The sequence below is a fragment of the Lineus longissimus genome, chromosome 16 (genome assembly GCF_910592395.1).
Source record: "Lineus longissimus chromosome 16, tnLinLong1.2, whole genome shotgun sequence".
NCBI classification, from domain to species: Eukaryota; Metazoa; Nemertea; class Pilidiophora; order Heteronemertea; family Lineidae; genus Lineus; species Lineus longissimus.
Genome location: NC_088323.1, coordinates 7047201 through 7071400, shown reverse-complemented (window position 1 = coordinate 7071400; position 24200 = coordinate 7047201). Strand labels below are relative to the sequence as shown.

Here is a 24200-nt window from a genome sequence, read left to right as displayed (position 1 = left end):
ACACCTAACACACCAATGCAGGCCACTTACTTGTTTGTAATTGAAAATGATCAATCCATCTTCTCGTATGGCTGTCTGGAATGTGAACGGACCAGCTGGAAAAGACACGGTGAATCGTTTAAATTTGACGTTCCCTTCGGCCATAATTGAGAATTATCAAAGAAAAGAATTCAATCGAATACCGAAGATGTGACCAAAAGAAATGTACGGTAGGATGGGCAATTGACAAGGTCTTCTGCACACTGATTAGAGAGAGGAAAGTCTTATATATTTCAGGCCTTTTCGGGGGGTTAAAAAAAGTATTTTTGTGAACAGTTTACCAATAACCTATGAGGAAACAGGACAAAAGATAGAGGTGAGCATTATCCTACCCACGAAAGAAGCATTACATGTACTACTTTTTTTCAATTTTCAGTTATAAGGAATATGTTCAAGGTCTCCCCACACCCAGTCTGCTATAAGAAAACTCAAGCATTTAGTTGAACGCAGTAAGCAAAATGTGTTAACAAGGTTGTTGTGGGCGATTGAAAAATTGATGTTTGACCACCAAAGTCTTACGCAAGCAGCAGTAACACTGTGACTTCAGAAAAAAGCTAGCCAAAGCTGTGAATTGTGAGACAAAACTGTTTTAGTGATATGTGATACAGATGTGATACAACACCTCCTTCTGTAGTGTCTATAGACATAAGCAGAGTGCTTGAGTTGAGAGGGGAGAGGGGTGGCAGGAAAGTGAATTCGTGAGCACCCATTAGCTTGCAAATCACATTGATTTCGAAACATTAAAGAGAAGCAGTGGAGTGTGTTCTGTACACAGAAGGCAGTTGGCTCAATACTACAGGCAGGTGGAGGTCAAGCAGCGGGGAATTGGGCCATGTTATTCTGTGTATGGTAAATTCTGAAGGCAGTTTATTTTCTAAGTCTCCTTGGATTGCCTAAATGAGGAATCATGCATATCTCTTGATTTCCCCTACAAAGGGGGTAAAAAAAGCTGTGCTAGCCATCGTGGAGATACTGGTTACCCCATCAGTAGAGCAAATGCAGTGACACACATGACAATATTGGAGTAGTAAAACTGGTTCCACACTCTTCAACTTGATACTTAATATTTGACTGTTTTTTGGACGCCGTCCTGTTGTGTCCTGTTGTTGTTGATTGACGTCAATAAACGCCAAAGCATCGAGAACAGATAAAATTCATCAACATTAAGCTGGTACGTATTCTTAATTAAGACTCTCTTTGTTATCGGGCCCTAGACCAATTTTAAAGGCTGACTGTGCAAGCCTAAGAAGCGGACAGTGAATAGAACAGGAGAACACATCTAGCATTGGCACATGATATGTCGTAAAAAAATTCAAGTACTTAGGCAAAACACGGACATCCAGAAATACTCAGTGTATCCAACCAAAGTGAATTGTTAGAATGTAAACAACCCTTTGTTAGTGCATGAGGTATACCCTAAAATCACTCAAGGCACTATGACCCTTTCCCTGCAACCTGATGACAGTTTGTTAGTTCCATCTTCTTTTTTCACAGAAGCCAAAAGTGCTAAAGGACTACCCGTGTCCTCCTTGATTTTTGCCGACACCCATGCATTTTATCAAATTTCGGAATATGTTCATGTCAGGGAACTTTGCCTAAGTACTTACATACCGTTTTTTTATTCGTTAGTTTGAAATTGCCAGGGTATTTGAAGGAAAAAGATCGCCAAAAATAGATCTGCTCCAATATCCTTTCATGTACGTTTTTAGAGTTTGCCAAAATTAGACCTCTTACAATATCTTTCCAAAAACCGTTTTTAGAGTTTGCCAAAATTAGATACGTCACAATATCTTTCCAAAAACTGTTATCAGACTTTGTCAAAATTAGATCTGTTACAATCTACTTCCAAGTACCGTTTTTTGAGTTGTTTCTAAAGAGGGTCACCCCACAGGCTAGTAGTGATCACGGCAATTTCTGACTAGAAATGTTGACATTAGAGCAGCCGTTGTGCTTCCCCCCCTACGCATCCTGGCAGTTCCAAACCCCCTGGTGAACGAGTTAGAAAGTGTGAATGCCTTACTTTCATTTCCATCCTTACCCGCTTCGTCCTTCAGATGAATGTTGTGCCACTGGACGAGAAACAATGTGCCTGAAAGAAAGATATGAATTAATCTGTGATGGAGGTCGGCAGAAAAGGAATTGTATCCTGGACAGGAGGAACAGACTACAAGGGTTGGTATTGGGGGTCGAGAAGCCTTAAATCTGGCCCTGAACATTTCATAGCCAAAAAAAAGTCTGGCAACAAAAGTGGTAATGGGAAAAATATCCACGTGATATTGGAATATTGGAATTACAGACCCGATACTTTTTATTCAATTCTATTTTTCGTCATGCACTCATCTTCACCAAGATAGCCACAGTATCCGTACTAAACCAAGCCTTACCATTGTCTATGTAGTGTATATCAGACGCTGTACCAAGGGTGCTATCGAAGTTGGCCATCAATGGGGCAATATATTGGGTAGCTGTCAACCATTGGTGCAGAAATTTGCTCATGTACAGAAAACCTGAAAAGAAATGATAAGTCAATAAATTTGCCATGGCCGTACTTGAATTGATATTTCGTCTCAAAATGTGGAAATATAAAAAAAAAATTGATAATAGGCTGGACCAGACCACACCACATGGTTGTGACAACTGCTAGTCACTCCTGCGTGTCAATGGATGCATGCCACTATGGTTGGGCTCCACTTAGTATTATTGGCCTCGTGACTGTTATCTTTAACCAGAACGGAGGAAGTTTTTTCTCAATTGGATGGTATATTTTGCCTCCCAAGGCAAAGACACATCGGGCTTCCGCCTCCATTCAAAGTATGTAGCACTAGAAATGAAGTAAGTGACCTGCCCAAGCTCACAAGCAATCTGATGCATTTATGTCGGATAGCAAATCCATACTCCAAACACATGACCACGTGGCCCTTGCACAGTGGATGGTTAGGCCAGGTTTTTTGTATAGTTTGGTTCTCGGATTTCAATAGAGGTTGCCATACGGAATGCTAAACAACAGACAATTCTAATCAGATGTTCAGAATACCTACCACCAGTTGCAATTGTAATTTTTGACACAAGGTGGCCGTAGAAGAGGAAGTTGAAGGAGATTGGAACGGTCTGAAAAAACAAGAGCATGATCAGTTAGATGATTAGATGATGCACTTAACATAATTCTGTAGTAGTTCTATTTCAAAATGGATAGATGGCAATGCAGTTTCTTGCAAACGTCATAATAAAATAAAGCAAACTCCTAGTTCCTTACTTCTAGGAGGGAAGATGAGGGGCCAAGTGGTTCGAGTGCTGGGTTCATGATTAGGAGGTGGTACAATTATTTCTCAGGTGGATCATCGCTGTTTCATCTCTGCATCCTTGAGCAAGACACCAAAAGTTACATTGCTTCCCCTGACCAAGGAGTAGGCCTATAAATTGGTACCATGATTGCCTCAGAGGCTAACCTAAGATGGACCAGTAGGCTAGGCAGGGAAAGTGATACACCTAGTAATTATATTTCAAGAAAGTGACCACTCTAACATTACACAAATGTGGGCCCAAATTCAGGTGTGCAAATCTTTTTCTGTCCCTTATACATACCGCAGCAGTCCTGTGGCTATCAGAAAGGATCGAATGCTGCACGACCTTGTGACCTTTATCCTTGTTTTCCATACTGTAAGGGTCGATCCACAATTTCTGTGCTTCCTCCTCATTTTTTATGATGACTGACTGATAATACTTGTGATTGTTTTCAACCTGAAAGTTGCAGAGATGTTAATCATTAGCGGGGTGATTCTGCTAGTATTAAAGGTAAATTGGAATTTATTTTTAACCAAGTGATTCCATCTCTGACTAAGGATGAATCTATCACAAGCTACTCATGTTTCTGACTAGGATAAGGTCTTTCTCTACCCTGACAGGGGCACATATTACAAGGAACCTTGGTTTAAAGGTTCATCCGAGGATTGTTGAAACGGAAGTAAAGCATATTGCCAAAGTCAAAAGCGAGAAGTTCGAGCTGGGTACCAAACGGTAACCGGAAAAACGCCGACCGACCGACCGACCGACCTACCGACCCAAGGAGTTTCGTAGTTGAGTCTCAGGTCTCATAAGTCAATGTGATATATCCAATCCACGATAGCAGGTCATGTGAAATGAAATTGTAAACAAGCGCACGTGCGCTGTTCAAATGACAACAAATGCATGTTTCGCGTTGCAGTTCGTGCATTGCATCGGTCGAGACACTCGAGTAGAAAAACTACAGTGCATAGATTAGGCCCAAATCATGTTTTTATATCCACCGACCATGTAGACCAAGCATATCTTTAGAGTATCGTTATCAGTTCCTTACCGCGTGGGATCGTTTTCCCTGTATAATTGACTGAAGATGCTGTTGTCAGACATGTCGGACTCCATCACGTCCATTGCGCTGGGCACTACACAGATACATGTGCTATAGAGAAGCGAAAGGGATACTGCATATGACGGTAGGTTGGCAGGTCGGTAGGTCGGTCGGTCGGTCGGTCGGTCGGCGTTTTTCCAGTTACCGTTCCAAACCCACAATGGTGGGAAGATGACTTAACCTTAACCATTCGACCATGCTGCCCCTCCAAGCTTCCATCAATCTTAAGAGGGTTCCATTGAGCAAAACACGCCACCAGTTGAGAAAATACCTACCACAGTAATTGGTTCCGTGGTCCCCTCTGGCTTAGACTTCGCTGTAGTGGGAGGTGCCCCAGTTGGCTTTGTAGTCGTTGGCCTGGGTGTTGTAGTAGGTGGATTCGTGGTTTGTTCGACAGTTGTTGGTGGAGTCGATGCAGGGAGTTTTGTGCTCGGGGGAAGTGTCTTTACCTCAGCTGTTGGGATCGTTGACCGAGTGGTAGCTGCTGTGGCAGTAACATTAGTTACTCCGTTAACATTTCCAACATTTCCGCCAGTTGGGGCCACATCAGGGTCCTGTGCTGCTCTTTTAAGTCGCAGCAGATGAATATCACGATAATCAAGATGGACGCCTCCTTGTGATCGCTCAAGATTGCTGTAGTATGGACCTGCAACGATAGATGAGAGATTTTATGAGACGGTGCTCCTTTTCATCTTCTGACAGAAATTTGCTAAGAATTTATGGCCTTGAATGGACTTCTCCTACAAAGTACATTTACAATGAGGGGAACTGTCACTTACACAGTAATAAATTTAGTTCACACCCCGGAGACAGGGAGGGGGTCAATTTGGAATATGGTTACAAGCACTGGGCCTAGCTCCCTTTGAAATTGTTCAGTGGGGGTGGGGTAGGTCATTCATTACGTCAGACAGGGAGGGAGGGGGTACAACATACACACCGATACTTGCATCAGTACAAGTTATGCTGCGCTATGGTTCATTTTGTTATTTTTTTCGATTTTGCCCTCTTTATACTCACCTTGAGCAGTAATCCAAAGCCGGTGCACTGTATGACAGTGACTAATTCTACTTCATCACTTTCATTTATTCGAGTATCTCATCAACCATAATCATCTACGATTCATATCCGACTGCTAATTACTATCACAGCATCGGTGCTCGCGCGGCACTGAGATGGCGTAATTCACCATCAGGATAATTGAGTAGTAAGGTTCTCTTAATTGGTTGCACGGAGGCAGAAATTGCTATGAATGCACCATGATTGGATGTGCTGTCCAGCGCGCAGTTGTTTTGTGGTTGTTCCTTTCAAAGCACTACTTATACTGTACTTCTATTACCCTGTACTTCTATTACCCTGTTCTTCGGGAGGTCAGGGGGTCACTGATGTTATGGCCACGCCAACCATTCCAGAAGGGATATCGATGACTACTTTCCAGAACTCGCTTAAAGGGAGTTGTTTTGTAACTTCGTCTTCTTTGATTTGCTACCAAACAATCTATAAAAACGTCGAGATTTTGTTTTTTACGAGTCCAACTGCCAAATGCTTGACGGACAGCGAAGAGTCTTCGACCTTGTCATTGAGCCTCTATATAATTTTTGCTGATGCTATTACACAAACTAAACTATTATGATCTTAGATTTAATTTTTTTTCAACTTACTGCAAGTCTACTCTTGCTCACATATACCAAGAAATCATAAAGACTAAGAATGTGGAAGTAATACCACAGCATCTTATGTAGCACAAGGTACCAATTTCTGACAACAGGGGGCTTTTTCAAGATGATTGGGCTTCTTATCGAATGGCTACCACTCCTTTCTGCTGTCTGTTTAATCTATATACTTGGTTGTACCCATATGTAGATTCCCGCATGGTCATAATGGTCGACAATAAAAACTACTCAAAGAATAACATATTTCTGGTCGTTGCCAACGAATCTTTAGAATATGACAATAATGCCCTTTAACATTACTCTGCTGATCCTTTAAGAGCAAGTAACATACAAAATACAAGCAGGAAGCTATACAAAATACAAGCAGGAAGCTATACAAAATACAAGCAGGAAGCTTTACAAACTACTGCTATAGAATCCCATCAGGCAATGCAAGATTTGCGGCTTCCTGCCTCGATGAAATGTCTGAAGAGCTCCATACGCTGTAACCATTCCTTCTTCCCGAGATCTTGTATCTCCTGGCTCGTTCTAGCGATCACCCGTTTGACAGAATTCAATTACTGCAACGTCACAGTGAACATCCGACGGGATTTTCCGCCATCAATAAGCTGTAGTATTGCACTCCGTAGATTCATTTTTCAGAAACGAAGACGCACGATTGGTGCGTTTAACTTCTGCGGGATTTTCAACGAGTTCTAGAGGATTTTCTTTGATGATCAGAGACAGATAAATGTTCATTTTGACAGGTTCTTTTTAGGATGAATGGAGAAAAAAGTCTGCTTTGCTATATGAAGCAAAAAAGTATCTTTAATTTTGTCTAAATAATGACTTGTGCCACGAATGGATCTCTTTAAGTTCATCTTTTATAACAAGCTATGATGAACAGTAGTAGCACCAACGCAACTGTTCTGTTGTTCGTGTAATTAATTTTGTTCGAGCAATAAAATGCCCTTCCCCTCAGTCAGTATCAAAGCTATTGAAGCATCATCAAGTTATATATGAGTTCCTGTAAGGAACCCTATTGCGGGCCCTATGGTGCACATGTTCATCAGGCTAAATCCCGATAACTGATCTGCGCTGGACTTTTAAACATTAATAAGAAGGTTCATTTTCTTTGGCTGTAGCGCTCGTTTTCACAAAATCACCTTTAAATACTTCATTTGAAAACAAATGTCTAACACCAGACACCAAAATGACACGGATGCCACTATTTATTCTCTTACCTGCAGATATTGACAGGACAATAACCTTTCCCCGCACAGTCGATTCAGAAAAATTTATCATAACCTTATCAACTATTTATCAGCAAATCTGTCAAGCGTTCTTAAAAACCTGTTCAGGAATATTATGTTCACAGATGTTTTTTCTATATATCTAAATGCGTAACAATCACTATTGTAACGGTCCTTTCTCATGTTGCCATCAGCTGGGTTTTACCTCTACAGTTCCAGGAATTTTGTGCCCACTGGTGTGTCGTTTCGCCTTGATCAACATGGTGAGGTTTCTGGGAAAGTTCTCCCAAACTACAAAGCCTGTCGCCGTGTTCTCCACAAGACCATATGTCAGGGTGTTCCACCCTACCTTGGCACCTTACCATCCTACCATGGAAGGGAAGCAGCCACCATACCTAGCTCTTGAATTTTGCAAAGGGTTTCTAAAGGGCCGCCCAGCCTTAAACTACTGCTTGGCACCCCACCTTGTCTTGCACACTGGCAAAACTTCTTGGACATCAAGGGTACCATACACTACTTTCAAATTTTCAGCCCAAAATGGGTCCTTCCTCATGCCCTTACACAAGAAACGTTAACACCACTTCACAGCATACATATATAAAGCAAATGATACAAATATAATCCCACTTATCAAATATTTTGGCTTAGATTGCCTTTTTTCAGTATTGCAACGACAATCATGCCCTGGCAACGAATTTATAAGGGTTAATAAGGAAGTTATTGAAGAAATATATTACAACCTCTCACGTTGATTAAATTCTCATCACGCTACGCCCCCTTACACATCCATCATCACTTATAACAAATTTCATTTTCCACACCCGACGTTCACACAAAGGATAAATTCATTAAAAATTACTGAGGGGAAACACGCTCTTTAAGAAGTTTTCCCTCAGCATGAAATATGACAGTTATATTGGATGCTGAAATTCAATACATAAAGCGCTGTGCAAACAAACAATTTTTGTTGCTGCAACATGTGATTATCATCACTCAGTGAGACAGAAAATCTCCTGTCTGCGGGTATCACCAGGCAACCAACTAGAATCCATGCCCTGCTCACACAGTAATATGAAACCAATCTGACAAGCAATCTGCAAGAAACTGCCTCAGGTGGACGCCTGGACCGATGGACATCAGACCAAAAGATTAAACCTATATCCCAACTGAATAATAAACGTACCCCCATGCTTACTGGCTGCTATGCGGCCACTAATAGCGCAATAGTTTCAACGGGTAATGCTAGTTTTTCTGATTTTATTACTCTCATGTAACCAATAAGCTCACTTGGCAAGATTTACTTTGGCAATTTGATGAAGCTTCTCACAAAAATGACTTTTTGAATTGCTCATTATGGAATAGTGCCTTGGTTTTTTTCAATGGAGATTGGACCAGGCAACACTGAATCACTACTTGTTCTAACTGCATGAAACTGCAGCAAAAATATTGCGTTCAGAAAAAATTAATTCAACTTTAAACTGCATAGACTATTTTTTAACACCTTATACCTTTCCCTTAAAGGGTGAACCTCTTTGATGCTCGTTACCAAACCAACATTCAGTCATTCTGAAAATGTTCAATTTCACTATAAACATTTTTGCCCAGAGGGCAACCAAACTCTTCCAATTTGTCTCTGTTTTCTCTTCGCATGAATAATATTCCGATCGTAGATTGACGATCCACCAGAAAACTAATTAAAATTTGTTCCGCAACCTTTTTTTCACCACAGGCCAATCGATTATGTTTTGAAATTATCGTTTGAACAACACAGTGTAAATCATGGCGTGGGGAGTTTTACTACAGGAGTTTTAAATAAGGGCTGTTTACATGACAACAAAAAGACCCGATGAGATCTGATCAAATCCGAATGCCATCAAAATTTTCCTTGTGTAAACAAAAACTAATTGGAAAGCAACATGACTACAGACGCAGTGAAAAAAGGTTCTCTACAAAATTTACCATCAATCCCAACTGCACTGGGAAAAAGTAATCAAAGGCGGATTGATGCCAAGCATCATTTTTGAGCTGTAGTTGTCAATCATATAATGGCGCAGAATACTCCCTAAGCCCCAGCTCATAATGTTCTTCACAAGGAGATTTAGAACTAAGATGTAGATTTTTTAAAGGTAACAGTAAATCTTGACAGACCCATGTTCAAACAAAACGTGAGCGGTAATATCAGGCAATCGAGCCATAAGAATCCGGGAAACAGAGAGTAAGACTGTCTTTGCTGTGATGGGTGACATTTGAAGTATGCCTCTGGGCCTACTGCAGGGCTCGACTGAAAGATGGGTGTTTTATTTGCCCTGCTTGGGTCATGCTTTGCCGAAAAAAACACACCCTGTCACACATTTTCTGGTACAAAGATGCTCTACATGCATCATAGGGAGTGATGTCCCTTGGGTGACCCGTATTCTTCATGGCCAGTAGACCGGGGTCACCAAACCGGAATACCTAGCAATGAAAGCTTCTGAACACATTTGGAACCAAACTGACCACGAACGCCGGTCTTTGCAAGTTCTCAGACCAATCTCTTTGTCTACACACAAGATGCATACTCATGACAGGTAGCCGAATAGCATTCTGACCTACATGTAAAGCAGCGGTAATCTCCCGGGGCGTATCCTCAGACGATTAATACCAATTCCCCCCCATCAACTTGCTATCCGCGCATCATGTCCCTCGAGAATATTACCGCGGCGAAAACGACTAATGAGATTTGCCGGCGATACACAAACATCTGACCAGCATGAATTCCCGCCAGATGAGATTAGTCGCCACATTGGAAAGAGATGTTAGGGCGATAAAAGTACATGATTTTCCTCTCCATGTTTTTGTCTGTGTATCAGGATCGCTGCCAACCATGTAAGGCCCATGTGGTGAACTATTTATGAATCCTTGCATCATTTTATGAAAACTAGATGCCCATCTTAGCATAGCACTTATGGCTTATGCGTATCAGTATTACTACCTGGACTTGGATCAGTATCAGTCAACACTACATTAACTTGAATCACTACCGTGATTTGGATCAATAATAAACACTACATTGACTTGGAACAGTATCAGTAAACACTACCTTGACTTGGATCAGTATCAGTAAACACTACCTTGACAAGGAGCACTTCCTTGACTTGGATGATTATCAGTAAACACTACCTTGACTTGGATCAGTATCAGTTAAGACTACCTTTACTTGGGTCAGTACCAGTAAACTTACCTGGAAAGATACAGTAAAACGACACATAAGTTTACAGTAAAAAGAAGTTTACAACATGCCACGCTATCAATTTCTATTCAAAAACACCTCAAACTAAACACTTAAGTGTGTTTCGAAGTGAAATTTTGAAGAAAAAAAGTTGTTGACAACAGCATATAGACACTGTTGACATATATCATAAGAACTGTTCATTGACAGTGAATTTGAAGAGTTGAGAGCACAAAGGACATATGTACACTATTAATGCATGGTTCTTATAATAGATGGTGACACTGTCGACCTGCTGTTGTCAGCTATACTTTTTTTTCCTCAAAATTCCACTTTTAAATTCCTGTGCCCTTTATTTCATGGCGAGCAGCACAATATGACACCAATTGAATCGCTGTACATCACATTGCTGTAAACTTGGCATAATCTCCACGGGAATGCTCATTAGCTGAACATTTTAAAATCCTCCAAGGAAAAACATTCATCACAGTTTAATAACTTTTTAATCCCAGGCGCGTCGAAGTTTTATCTTTTGATCCGTAGTTGCACGTAATGGATCAAAAGCAATTGGTGTACGCAACGTTTTTTGACAGCTTACAAAATCAGGCACGAAGAGGAAACATTTTTGAAATAACCGCTCAGCTTATCAAGTGTCGCTCAGCTTATCAAGTGCCGCTCAGCTTATCAAGTGCCGCTCAGCTTATCAAGTGTCGCTCAGCTTATCAAGTGTCGCTCAGCTTATCATGTGCCGCTCAGCTTATCAAGTGTCGCTCAGCTTATCAAGTGTCGCTCAGCTTATCAAGTGCCGCTCAGCTTATCAAGTGTCGCTCAGCTTATCAAGTGTCGCTCAGCTTATCAAGTGTCGCTCAGCTTATCAAGTGCCGCTCAGCTTATCAAGTGCCGCTCATCTTATCAAGTGCCGCTCATCTTATCAAGTGTCCCTCAGCTTATCAAGTGTCGCTCAGCTTATCAAGTGCCGCTCAACTTATCAAGTGCCGCTCAACTTATCAAGTATCGCTCAGCTTATCAAGTGTCGCTCAGCTTATCATGTGCCGCTCAGCTTATCAAGTGTCGCTCAGCTTATCAAGTGTCGCTCAGCTTATCATGTGCCGCTCAACTTATCAAGTGCCGCTCAGCTTATCAAGTGTTGCTCAGCTTATCAAGTGCCGCTCAGCTTATCAAGTGCTGCTCAAATGAGCCATTCAAATTTCAATATCGAGACACACTTCCGAAAGTTCTATTACCGAACAACAACAACAACAACAACAGCAGATCAGCTGACGAGGAATGGCGGATGCTATTCGAAACTTTCTGTAAGTTTCTCTCTCAATCCAGTAGTAATTTGACTTAACCTTCATGGAATTGCCATTGAGTAGACACAAAAACTATAAATACAAATTTTCAGCAAAGTTGCATGCATGACAACTGCATTACAGTTTGTGTATACACATGTAATTGCATTCTATTTTCCTGACCCACGAGCAAATAAAAACAGCATACCCAGCCTTTAAAATCAGTCCATGAAAGACCCAGCCACCCACTATTGAATATGTACAGTAGAACCTCTCTAACAAGGACACCCACGGGACTGACAAGTGCTGTCCTTAATAGAGAGGTGTCCTGATTAGAGAGGTCAAGTTGAATGGAAACAACCAATATGGGACCAAAACAAGTGTTCTTAATAGACAGGTTGTCCTTAATAGAGAGGTGTCCGCTGTATATGCACACAGAAACACAAAATGTCTGAAACCAGGCCTCATGAGGCTTACATGGTTTTGGCTGAAAGAAAGTGAGACAAAAAGATGCTAGGACACTAGAGGCATTGATACCGGTATCCATCATCAACAAGTTCATTATCTTTCTTGTTGCTTACATCTCAGCCTTACTTCCTGAGACCCCAAAGCATGAATCATCCAACAGCGCAAATTTTCACACAATATCTCGGTAACGACACAGCCGCCAGCCAATTCACAAACGTCGTAGTTGCGAGTTTATCATGTCGACTAGCGTAATTGACATGCTGACGTATGTTCTGATCGGTTGATGATTTTGATTGGACGACTATTCGTGTGTACGACGGCCGTTAACGAGAATGACAAAGAGCGATAGCAGGATTCCACACGTGATCCTCAAGGCATATTTTGTTGTATGATGCCATTTTCAAGCTTTAGAAGTTGATGTCTTGTAATTCAAGTCTGCTAATCAGGCTGCTAATTAGTCTGCTGGAAAGGCTGTTTATTAGGCTGCTAAATTACTCTACTAATTAGGATATATAACTCACTTGTGTCTTAACCCCTTCCATGCAAATTCTTTTTACCATCAAACTGAACCTCAAAAGAGTTAAATATCGATGACAAGAAATTGCTTTTTTAACCACTCTCAAATCGGGAATTAACTCTGCGTGAATTAATCCACGAAGTTGGATGAATGATCTGCAAATCTTTTTAGTCTATGACTAGACTTCCTTCGAGACGTTGAATCCTTTATTTTACGAACCACAGGGGAGAGTGATGGATAGGAAAAGATCGCGATTCTGACTCAGGCCGAGAAAAATCTGATTTGATGAACCTGGATTCTCGATGGGAATTAGAGACAGGACGAAGCTAAAACATTTGATGCGAAAGAGCGAAATTATCAGAAAGTGTACCAGAAGTTTATAATGAATAAATGAAGAGTTTCAGAGCAAAATGAGATATGGCTTCAAACTTTATTATCTAACTGAAAATTTGGAAAGTTTTGGACATTTTTCATTATAACAGTTTCCCTGTTGGTTTTTATGCCTCTCAGCGCAAGAACGCAACATTCATGGCTATCTCTGCCAGGTAGGTACCCAATTGACTCCTGCATGGTACCCAATTGACTCCTGCAAGTTGGTACCCAATTCATTCCTGCATGGTACCCAATTCGCTCCTGCATGGTACCCAATTCACTCCTGCAAGTTGGTACCCAATTCGCTCCTGCATGGTACCAAATTCACCCCAGCATGGTACCCAATTCACCTCAGCATGTTACCCAATTCACCCCAGCATGGTTCCCTAATTCACTCCTGCATGGTACCCCATTCACTCCTGCATCATGGTACACAATTCACTCTTGCATGTCTGGCTTTTTGATTTAAGACATTTCAACTATCAGATGACTAAATTTTCTCGAAGTTCATTGAGACAAGCTTTAGGAGACTATTTCATTTCCAAGACCTCAACCATTAAAATGGTTAAAAATATCAAGACGCAGCACAATCTCGATGTGACATTTCATACGTTGGCTTCTTCCGCCGTTGCCGTGGGAAACGCAGATTAAACAGTAACTTTATCCAATTAAAGTCGTTTCATTCTTGGATGAAGCCGGAGCAGATAAACAAGGCATGACAAACTTCAAGAGAAATTATCCGCTTACTGGAAGTGCAAGTGTTCATTACGTTGTTTGAGGGTGGGATTAGATAAACTGATCGCACGAATGACAAAGGTTATCCACTTTTCATACATGTCATTCGTCTATATTTATTTATAAGAAAATATTGAACATGTTCTACAGGACAACACCCATCCCTTCCTTCGTCCTCCTTCCAAGATTGGTTGCGCCTTTTCAACTTGATATCTCTATCAAGGACAGCACTTCAGTCGCATCGGTGTCCTCGATAACAAGGTTCTCCTGTAACTGTTTATTTCTTTCCACAAGATACTCCACAGTGTGTCCTGATAGATCGCAGCTTGTCTCGTTGCCAAGATACAAACAATTTTCAGTAAGAGCCTGACAAATTGTTATTTGTATGACCACAACTCCCACAGTCACACTTATCCGCTAATCAAAATCTTTGAGGGCAACTTCCTGCGTTACCATGGTTTCTGATGGCAACATTTTGATTGGGGCCCACCTGAAGTCAGGGTTGAGTAAAGTGCAGAGATGATGTAGCAACAATAAGAGGCTACAGTGAATGTCCTCTGGGGTCTCCGGTTTCCTCCTACTTACAATCACCAAATATAGAGCTTTCAATGTCCCTACTGATGCTCAGTTCTCAACTCAATATTTTATTTTAAGATTCTTCAAAGGGCAATTTCGGTGCCTTGTGTGTCAACATCATCGCTTGTCATAAATTCCCCAAATTTTATGAGATAATTTGTAAACTCCAGTAGTCTGCTAATCTCTGCTGAACAGAGGACTCCTGCTTGGGATTCTGATCACACCACCTTGCAATGACGAACTGACAAATGTTCCCATTAAAGATGTTAAAGTGGTGTATTGACGTATTAAGACATAAATCACCTTGCTCTGAATGATCTCTTTTTTTCAATTTGCCGATTCTCGTTCCAGGCGAGAGTTATCCAGTAGATTCAGATTTAGAGGATTGGGAGCAAAAACGGCTGTCAAGAAAGCAGTTAGGAGTCGTTTGTGTCTCCTCGCCAAAGAACACTACTTTAAGTATTTCAAGTGAAGACCATTATTTCCAGGATTGATGTCGGCCATTTTGTTAATGGCAGCCATTTTGTCAATCACTTTGACACTAACGCATTAGCCATCGAGTAAATTGCACATTTAAGAATTGAACTTTTTGTATTGTGAAATTAGGGCTTCATATCTTAAAAACACCTTGGTTACAATGTCTCATTTTTGTAATGGATTATGCGCAAGCCTCGTTATGGCTACAGAGGTTTTGGTGGGACATCCATACACTCTAACCTCTTGGTTGGTACAAGATGTGTCAAAAGCAGATTCTAGGCAAATAACGCCTAAAAAAGCAACAACTTTGAGGTATTTTAGAATAGCAATAGATACCTCACTGTCATAATTGATTATCTCTCCAAATACCACTTGGGTGGAGCTATAATGCGCACAAAATACCTCGGGTGCTTCCTTGGTTAAGACCTTGACAACCAATGCCTCTAGTTTGCTATCCTTAATTCACCATCCCAATCATCCATCTCCACTGACAGAACATGGTAATAAATTGGCCACTTTGCTAAATATAAATTCGAAATGTCACCAATGTCTGAAGGGGAATAACGTTTGCGAAACTATTGCTCTACCTGAGTAAGGCCACAATTAGATACCATGGATAGCGGGTGAAGAGTAAATTTATTTTCGTCAGAGGAAAAGGAAAAATAACATCAGACGACTACACACCACATATTATTCTCATAATGTGAACAACAACTAAGAAAAACCTCTATTTACACTAAAGTTTGGACCGTTTCTTTCAGAATCGAGCCAATGATATGTACGCCAACAGACAACATTTCCAACAAGGGAAGCCTGGTGCTCACACGAAATCTCTCCCTCACAGTTCTCCCCAGCGAAGACGTGTCAATCTGTGCATCAATCGTTAAAGGGAAATTCGCACAACCAGGTTTTTAGCCTGACTTTTACACTTCCACTGCCCAAGAAAATGTACGTTCCCATCATCTGCTCAGAAGAATACCACGTTAGTTAGATTTGGTCTGCTGAATTCCTGATTAGGTAGTGGTCCTTGGGACCCTTTTACTTATACTCCCTTTGATCCAGACTGAGACCCGGGAAAATAACGGAGGCACTGCCTTGATAGTATAATCAAGAGGCAGACCTTATCATAGGAGCGGCTTCGAACCTGGAATGTATGCTTCATAACGGCACACAAATATACCAAAGAGGAAATACTCTAGTTTCACTGATATCAGACCGGCTCGGAATATTCAATTCAAGCACATGGTCGTTTGATGCCATCCAGACTATTCAATTTTGATAGCTAATGGGTTAGCGACACATAGCTGTCCAATGGACATGATGTGTTTCTCCAGGTTGGCCTTATTTCGATTACACAGTAATTTGTTAAGCAGTCTTATATCGCTGAAACTAGAGTAAGTCCACTCATCCTAACAATTCAGAATAGCAAATGTATTCTTTCTGCGTTAGAGCTCTGATAAATCTCCAAGAGTCATCCACTTGATAAAACAGGTGATTGCTGAGAACGGAAGTTGGCGCTAAATGGCGTAAAATGGCTAAAAAAGTGGCCATTTCTCAGATTGTCTCTAATGGAATGGTTACAAAGCATTTGTTTCCGTAAAGAGGTGAGATTGACTGTTCAGAAGTGTCGCCGAGGGAATCGATAAATGGTTTAGAATTTACTGTAAGCGTGCTCAAGTGTTGGTCGGAGAGGATTTTTTGTATGTTAAATGGGGTTACTTATGACAGGTATAGTGGTGTTCTTTTGTGCCGGCAATATTGGAAGGAACAATTCTGGGAGTAAGAAATTGTTATCGGCATAAAAATCTCTACCATGCAACACAGCCATGATTTTGGTGGTTCATTATGTGTTTCTGTTACAGCTCCGCAAACAAGCGATCTTTGCTGCTGTGACTTACAATCATAATCACAAGGGACAAAAAAGAGAAAAAGCTTGCAATCTGATTGAGATTTTACACCAGAAACCTCTCAGTTATTGCAAGAAGTTTAACAATTATTCGAAAAATGAGTCCAAAGATAATGAAGATATCTGCAAACAAGAATAGACCAGTGTTGGGCAATCTCATGTTCTCTCGAATATCTTTTTTGACTAAAGTTCAATGAAGCCAAGATACGGTAACAAATAAAGCTCCCTGTAGACGAACCTTTGACAATGAAAACTCCCCATCAATCCACACTGACAAATGAGACCTCCCGGACCAATCTACACATGTCAGGTCCCACACACCACATTTCACCAGATTAATAAATGAACTAGATATGTCGGATCAAAAGATTTCCTATGGCTTTACACGACATTCATTAATATTACACGCGCTTCAAGCTGTAAATGGTTGGGTTCATTGCCTTAAAGGATGCCTTTGTTTTTCGTTATCTTGAGCCACACTCAGAATTCAGGCCGTCGACATCTCTCCTCAAGAATAGTCAATATTTTATTTACTCCTGCACTGTCGATTCTATCACCGCCGACTTGGCTGAAGGACAGTTCTGTCAATAACGTGGAGTGCATGTAAACCTCTTGACTCCCGCACTGATAGTTGTACGAATTAGAATAAGGATTAGACGACCGTTGTCGATATTCTTGAGGAGTCCAGTGCACTTGCTGATAAGCACGTTAAGAACTATCCAGATGTCTTCTATTCAGCTCGTAACAAAACGTGGCAGATGTTGGGAGCCGAAAAGAATTTTAACCACCTCGCTACCGCTATATTTTTCGTCTGACTGCATTGAGTACCTGCTATAACGGTCATGTGTCAATCAAAATGTCTGACCCGTAGGAATCTGCCACTCATCTTTATGGGCTGGGTGTGAAACAAGTGCGGGAAACTGCGTGTATCTGAATGTTGGTTAAGTCAATTCTTTATTTGTTGTCATTCTTCTATCAAACATGTTATTTTTCCATTTTCTATGGAATCTGATGATAGATATTCCAGCGACACTTTTGAATATTGATTGCTCGTTTATGTAACAACTGTTAAGCATTGCTATCCACTGCTCAGCACGGGATATTACAGGTCAAAACAAGGTTTCCACAGTTAAAGGGTCACACGCAAATGTCTTCTCCTCAATTCTATTGACGAGGCAATAAATCGCCCAATCCAATGGTTTTTGCTTAAACTCTATCGGCGAGCCAACAAGCCTTCCAGTCATCCTCTTCACACTTGGTATCAAGTCACGATTGCCAACGAGCCCACTGTGTAGATTAGGACATTATTGGAATCGTTTTCCGATGGCCCGCACCAATCAGATTGCTTCAAAGGTCGGAAGCTGCTGATATCGACTATTTCTGTCTTTGCATGGTAGGTTAAGAGATGTTTGCAGAAGTGGATCGCCTTGGTATGAAAGGAGATATCTTTAACAAATGCACATTGCAACAATGCAAGGGACAGATTGGATGTACAAGAAACGTGAGGACAGAAATCCAACAAGTTTTCTGGTATATAATCCTCTTCCAAGGACTTCCAGACAGAAACCAACAGGCTTTCCAGTAACACTCTTCCAAGGACTTCCAGACAGAAACCAACAAGCTTTCTATTAATCCTCTTTGAGGACTTCCAGACAGAAACCAACAGGCTTTCTAGTAATCCTCTTCAAGGACTTCTACACAGAAACCAACAAGCTTTCTAGTCATCCTCTCAAGGACTTCCAGACAGAAACCAACAGGCTTTCTAGTAATCCTCTTCTCAAACTTCCAGACAGAAACCAACAGGCTTTCTAGTAATCCTCTTCAAGCACTTCCAGACGGAAACCAACAGGCTTTCTAGTAATTCTCTTCCCAGGACTTCGAGACAGAAACCAACAGGCTTTCTAGTAATCCACTTCAAGGACTTCTAGACGGAAACCAACAAGCTTTCTAGTAATCCTCTACAACACGCCATAAAGTCACGATTGCTCAATATTCCAGCCGAGATTTGATGGGCTTTCTGATCAGTCCAAATCGGTTTACTTTAAAGGCGAGCAGAATGTTGATATCAGGCCCTCATGTCTTCGTATTAAGGTCAATAGGAAATCAATTGAGGCTCTGTACTTCTTGAGGAGCTTAGGTTCGTGCAAGGGTTACGAAACTCGATAAATTGTATTATATCACGGACAAGAACGGCGTCGACACAGAAATGAAATATGGAGCACTTTGTCATTAGTGCGAAATCGTCTATTTCATATGCCATGCTCAGGCGCGATATTGGATACTTACTTAGAGGGGTTTTAGGACATCAATGAAATAAGATTTCCATATTGGCTTAGTAAGCCCTTCTAACTTGGTTTACCTCTGTGAGGCATGTATTCTGTGAACCAAACCACACAACAATCACCCAATAGATTGATAGCAATTTGTTCTGTAGATGTCAGAATTTGGTACCCGGTACAGTGGAAGGTGACTGGGCAGTGGACTGCTCTGTTATAATGGCCTTAATAATGCCATTGGTCTTTTAATTGGCAACCACACACATTTTTCTGTCTCCATCTCCAATCCTGCAAAAAAAACAATGCACTGATCCGCGTTGGCTGCCATTATTGACATAGTGGACACCCAACCATCATAGTAGTTCATATCGAAAGGTTACCTACTATTTTATCAGCTCTATCAACGTTGCACGATATTGCAGCCTCAGCACAAGTGCCATCGTCAACAAGATTATGATGCCCGTCCTGGACTTCACATGCCATGAAGTAATTTTCATCATTGTGACAGCCTTCACTAGACAACATCAATGCTCAAGTACTTTTACCCAACAACATATTCCCCTGAAGAACTGAATAACTGAAGAGTGACAAAATTTATTTTCAACAACCAGGCCCTTTTTAGAACTTATTTTGAACAGACATTTCAGAGTTGTTTTGATGGAAAGCAGTTAAAGTTCCAATCTCCAAAGACTTTAAGGCGTTATAACCCCAGTGGTATCAAAACACTCAAGCAGTTTGAATGGAATAATTCACAAAATTGATGAGTTGCAAACATCGAAATGAAACGTTGCTGGAAATTCTACTCGACGGGATGATATTAAGGATTTTTACGTCTTGTTATTCATTCTCACTCGGGGACGAAACACGAGCAAAACTGCAAGAAGATTGATTTTATACAACTTTCGTTGATGATGACATTTCAACTTGGCATTTCCTCAGGGAGCTACAGCAATATTTACCATGCACATGTTTATTTAAGAATTTCTGAAGTTGACGCGATAGTAAGATCTTGGTGTGATCTTGGTGGATACGTGTTGATGAAGTTGCCGAGACTATCAACAGATATCTTTGAGAGGCTGAACTCTGAACTGCTTATTCAGCGTAATTGCTTCAGATTGAGATCATATTATGAACTCTACCATATACGACAACACACTAGCGCACTGAACAGCATCTTGGTAAATCAATTTGATTAAAATTAATCAAGGGTGCAAAATTTGCATGTTTCAAACTTACGTTCTAAATCTTTCATTTGATCAAGGAAACGGGGCCTTTAACTGGAAGCATTTCGTACCTTGGCAACAAGATAACGGACGGTCTCCACAGTGCATCCATGCCAACGCACCTTTCCCAAAGTAATCACATTTAACGAGGGGCAATATTGAGTTTGGGCAGTGGTCATTATCAGTATAAACTTCGGAGGCCCAGTGCAATTACTGCCCGGGCACGAATCAGACCCAGGTCGTTATTTACTAGTGAATTATTGACGAATCACATGCGATGCTGTAATTGGACGCGAATCCAGACATGTTATGATTTCGCTAACTTATGATCTGGCTGACTTTGTTAGGATGCTGCATGCTCTGTTTGCCATCTTTGCTCTTACACCTTTAGGAGGTGGAGGTACATTAGACAATTGCGGATGGGACCTGTGTTAAGCGAGTGGCTTCTGACAGCATGACTTATTTGTTGATTGAAACAAATTAACCTGGAAGGCATATGAACCCACAACCATTCAGTCATCGACTCAGCACTGTAACCACTATGCCTCAACCCTACCCGCATCACAGGTCATAAACCATCCCCCATGACAAATCGTGACAAATCATGTTCATGAGATTACCGAGAGACAAACCCAATTACGAGGATATACGGATATTGGTATCGTCCTCAGGAATGTAATATCATGCCACCGGTATGCAATTACTCTCAAGGAGGAACATCATCAGAAATAGTGACAGATAAAGGGGACACTGCAAGAACCCTGTAACAAACATTTTCCACAAATTGCTATTGGCATCATTTTGTTCGTCAGACTGCCCTCAGATCGAAAGCATTGCTGTACGTGGTGCCTGTCTTTAGGTACTGGAAATAACCCGAAAAGCAAAATGCCCTAAACAGCAGTTTCACTGGGGATGACATTATTGGCCCAAAATTTTATAACCAGTGACTCAGTGGCTGCAATCAAAACCCACTTTTCTAAAATGATAGAAATGATGGTTACCAGGTTCTTGTACAGTGACCCCTTAATCTTTTGCATGGGTGTTCCAGTGCCATCTGTCAATGCCTGTCCCCTCCTATACTCATAAAATGCCTGGACAGGCCTTGAGGAGTCCATGTTTAATCTCCAGTCGACATAGAGACATGCCTGAACTCGACATCAGGCATTCACTGCAGCTACTCTGGTCTAGGCAGCGGATACAGCCAATCGTCCAGCATTTCCGCACTGATTGAGCGTGCCAAAACAACTGCGATAAAAACGTCAGCAAATCGATTTAGCCAGCTTGTTAGCCAACACTCACTTCCCATGTCAACCTGGGAAGGGGCACTGACCATTGGGGTAAATGACAATACATTGGTGGCAAAATACTTCAGTTGGAAGATATTATGACACATGATTTTGTCCTGACATGACTTGGATGGTCAGCTAACCGATGACATATTTCAAACATCGACACTGTTGAGAGACGAAAGCGAAAGATTTTAAATATCTGGTTTAGGCCATCAAACCACATCTTCATTTGCCATCTCAAAGGAGTGCCTGCCTTTATGAACAAGAAGAGGTTATTTCCTAGATATTTTGTCGAATTGTGAGATAAGGCCATTTGAATTTTATACGCCACTTCAGGCTGATATTCACTCCCTATAGCATTATCCAGAAATCTTTCTGTAGAAACCAAGGCGTGTACTGCAAAACACTTGGCCATTTCAGGCCAGTTGAAAGTACCTAGTGGGATTGGCCCAAGCTCGAAACCCACAACATCTCAATCACAAGTCTCATGTTCTTCTGCTGAACCACCACGCTTCCCACAACAAAGCCGTTTCTGATTCTTAGCTACTTTGCAAAAAAAGCTTGTCTTTATCACCCGCTAACAACTCTCCGACAATTTGTCCCCATTATCTATCATGGTTTAGCCAAGGAAAAGGTAAAATGCAGGATAAGCCTTTCTCATCATCAAACAATTTGCAGGCAAATGCGCAATTCTAACACCAGAAAGTGACATCACTGCGATATCATCTTTCCTATACCGGAGATAATGTATCCGCAAGTTTTGGCCGTTGATGCTCCGCTAATGGACGACGATGATGGTCGCCACCGTATTGTATAACCTCCCCAAAAATGAGCTCAAAAGATCAAAACGCTACATCCATCAGTTTGATCTACTGTCGTCCTTGGTAAAGCTTTGAGCTCTGAGAATATGAAACTCGCTGCACGGAACTGTTGGGAGCAGATTCAATAAAAGTCATGAAAGAAGCGAATAAATACCTGAATCACGATACAAAGGTATGGCACAGGAAGCTGTCGTTACGTTACGCCTTGCTACTTTACTCAGATTGGCACTTTCATGCTGTCGCAATAAAAACTAATCTTTATCATTTGTCAGAACATCATGATTTGTACCAGGAACCGACTTATTGCAGGCTAAGCTCCTTTTAAGTCCCAATTATACCGACACATCCGCAATGTCACCATAGAAAGCGACATTGCAGCATTATGAAATCGATTCTGCTTCATATAAGGAGATCAGAAATGTAAGATGAATACTTCCTGCAATACTTGATCTATTGTCAACCTTGATACCTTGGGCAGGCTCAAAATTAGGCGAAAGCGGTGATGATAACCATGAAATTAACATTAGGTGGCCTTACCTTATGTGAGCGAAATGACTCGGCGAGAATTGGAGATCAGGGAGAAGCAATGTTCAGAATGGCACTGATCATCAGTTTGCAAAGAAGTGACAGAATTGGATATCACAAGCTCGTTCCTTAAGCAATCTCCTCACCTTTTGAGTCCCAGAATAGATCCGGTAGAGGTGCCAGAATGCCAATTCCATGGCAGTAATTGCATAGATATGTTCTTTTTACTTGGCACAAAGATGAGTTTCAGATCGACAGTGACAGTGCAGTGTCACTGGAAACCATCCAGCACTTGGAGAAAAAAAATCTCGTGTTGAGGACATAAAGGCACAGTTTACTGCATGTAAAATATTGGTGAGCTTCTGTGAACCGTGAAATCTTTGTGATGCTTGAATTGGGTAAATTTGCCCAATTTCACCTGATGATAGACTAAACATGGTGTTTGCTTCCAGAATTCAATGTTTAGTGCTTTGTCATCCATTCTGCAAAGAAAACACACAAACATGCGCAAATTTCGTGGTTTACCATGACTAATTGCCAATTTTTGTCGCGACACTTCACACATCCCCTTGCCACTGCATCAAAGAATCATTCTGTTAGATAAAAGACATGAAAGCCAACAGAAAAATGTCTCCACTCATCTTACAGCATCACTGGGCGCAAAAAATGGCTGTTTGATCAGAAAATTGCGAGAGCAGAGGACAGGCTTGCAACCAGCCATCGGTGGTTGTTGGGGATGGAAAAAATGTCTTCTTCGAAGAATGAGGAAGGTGAAGCATTTGGTAAGAAGGCTTTTACGTGCAGTGACTTTTTTGTCACTCCCCAAGTCTCGCCGATAGCAAGGACACGATTCTGCGTTTGTACTAAGGCTCATGCCATGTCTAGGATAATTTGGTATGAAGGATGTAGGTTTGTTGAAGGAGAAGTGTGCGGCAGAATTATCCCAATGTGAAAATGTAAAACAGTGTTTAACTTTCTCATCAGACGCAAAGTAGATGTTGTGACTGATGTCTATGCTTTCATCACCATCAAACTTGTCACAATAATGGTTGGTGTTGGCCCATCATTTCTTCAACACCTGTCTTAGCACCAGCATTGCATCAAAAGTTAAAGCTTTCGAACATCCAGTGAGCACAGAAAGAGCCAACTATTTACAATAATACCCAGTTCCAACACGCCATCAGATTCTC

At 41.2% G+C, this 24200-nt stretch overlaps 1 protein-coding gene across 6 annotated transcripts in view; it reads right to left on the bottom strand.

Moving 5' to 3' along the window:
- LOC135500657 (plexin domain-containing protein 2-like) overlaps window positions 1-24200 on the bottom strand; it is an 85003-nt gene that overhangs the window by 26702 nt on the left and 34101 nt on the right. For 4 of the 6 annotated variants that reach the window (XM_064792247.1, XM_064792251.1, XM_064792252.1 and 1 more), the window contains exons 3-8: window positions 4699-5069; window positions 3622-3777; window positions 3078-3147; window positions 2424-2546; window positions 2060-2128; window positions 31-95 (exon numbers count right to left, since the gene is read on the bottom strand). In XM_064792247.1, coding sequence (XP_064648317.1) covers window positions 31-95; window positions 2060-2128; window positions 2424-2546; window positions 3078-3147; window positions 3622-3777; window positions 4699-5069 — 854 coding nt within the window. The remainder of the gene's footprint in view (window positions 1-30; window positions 96-2059; window positions 2129-2423; window positions 2547-3077; window positions 3148-3621; window positions 3778-4698; window positions 5070-24200) is intronic. The other 2 variants (XM_064792249.1, XM_064792250.1) reach the window with 1 other exon arrangement.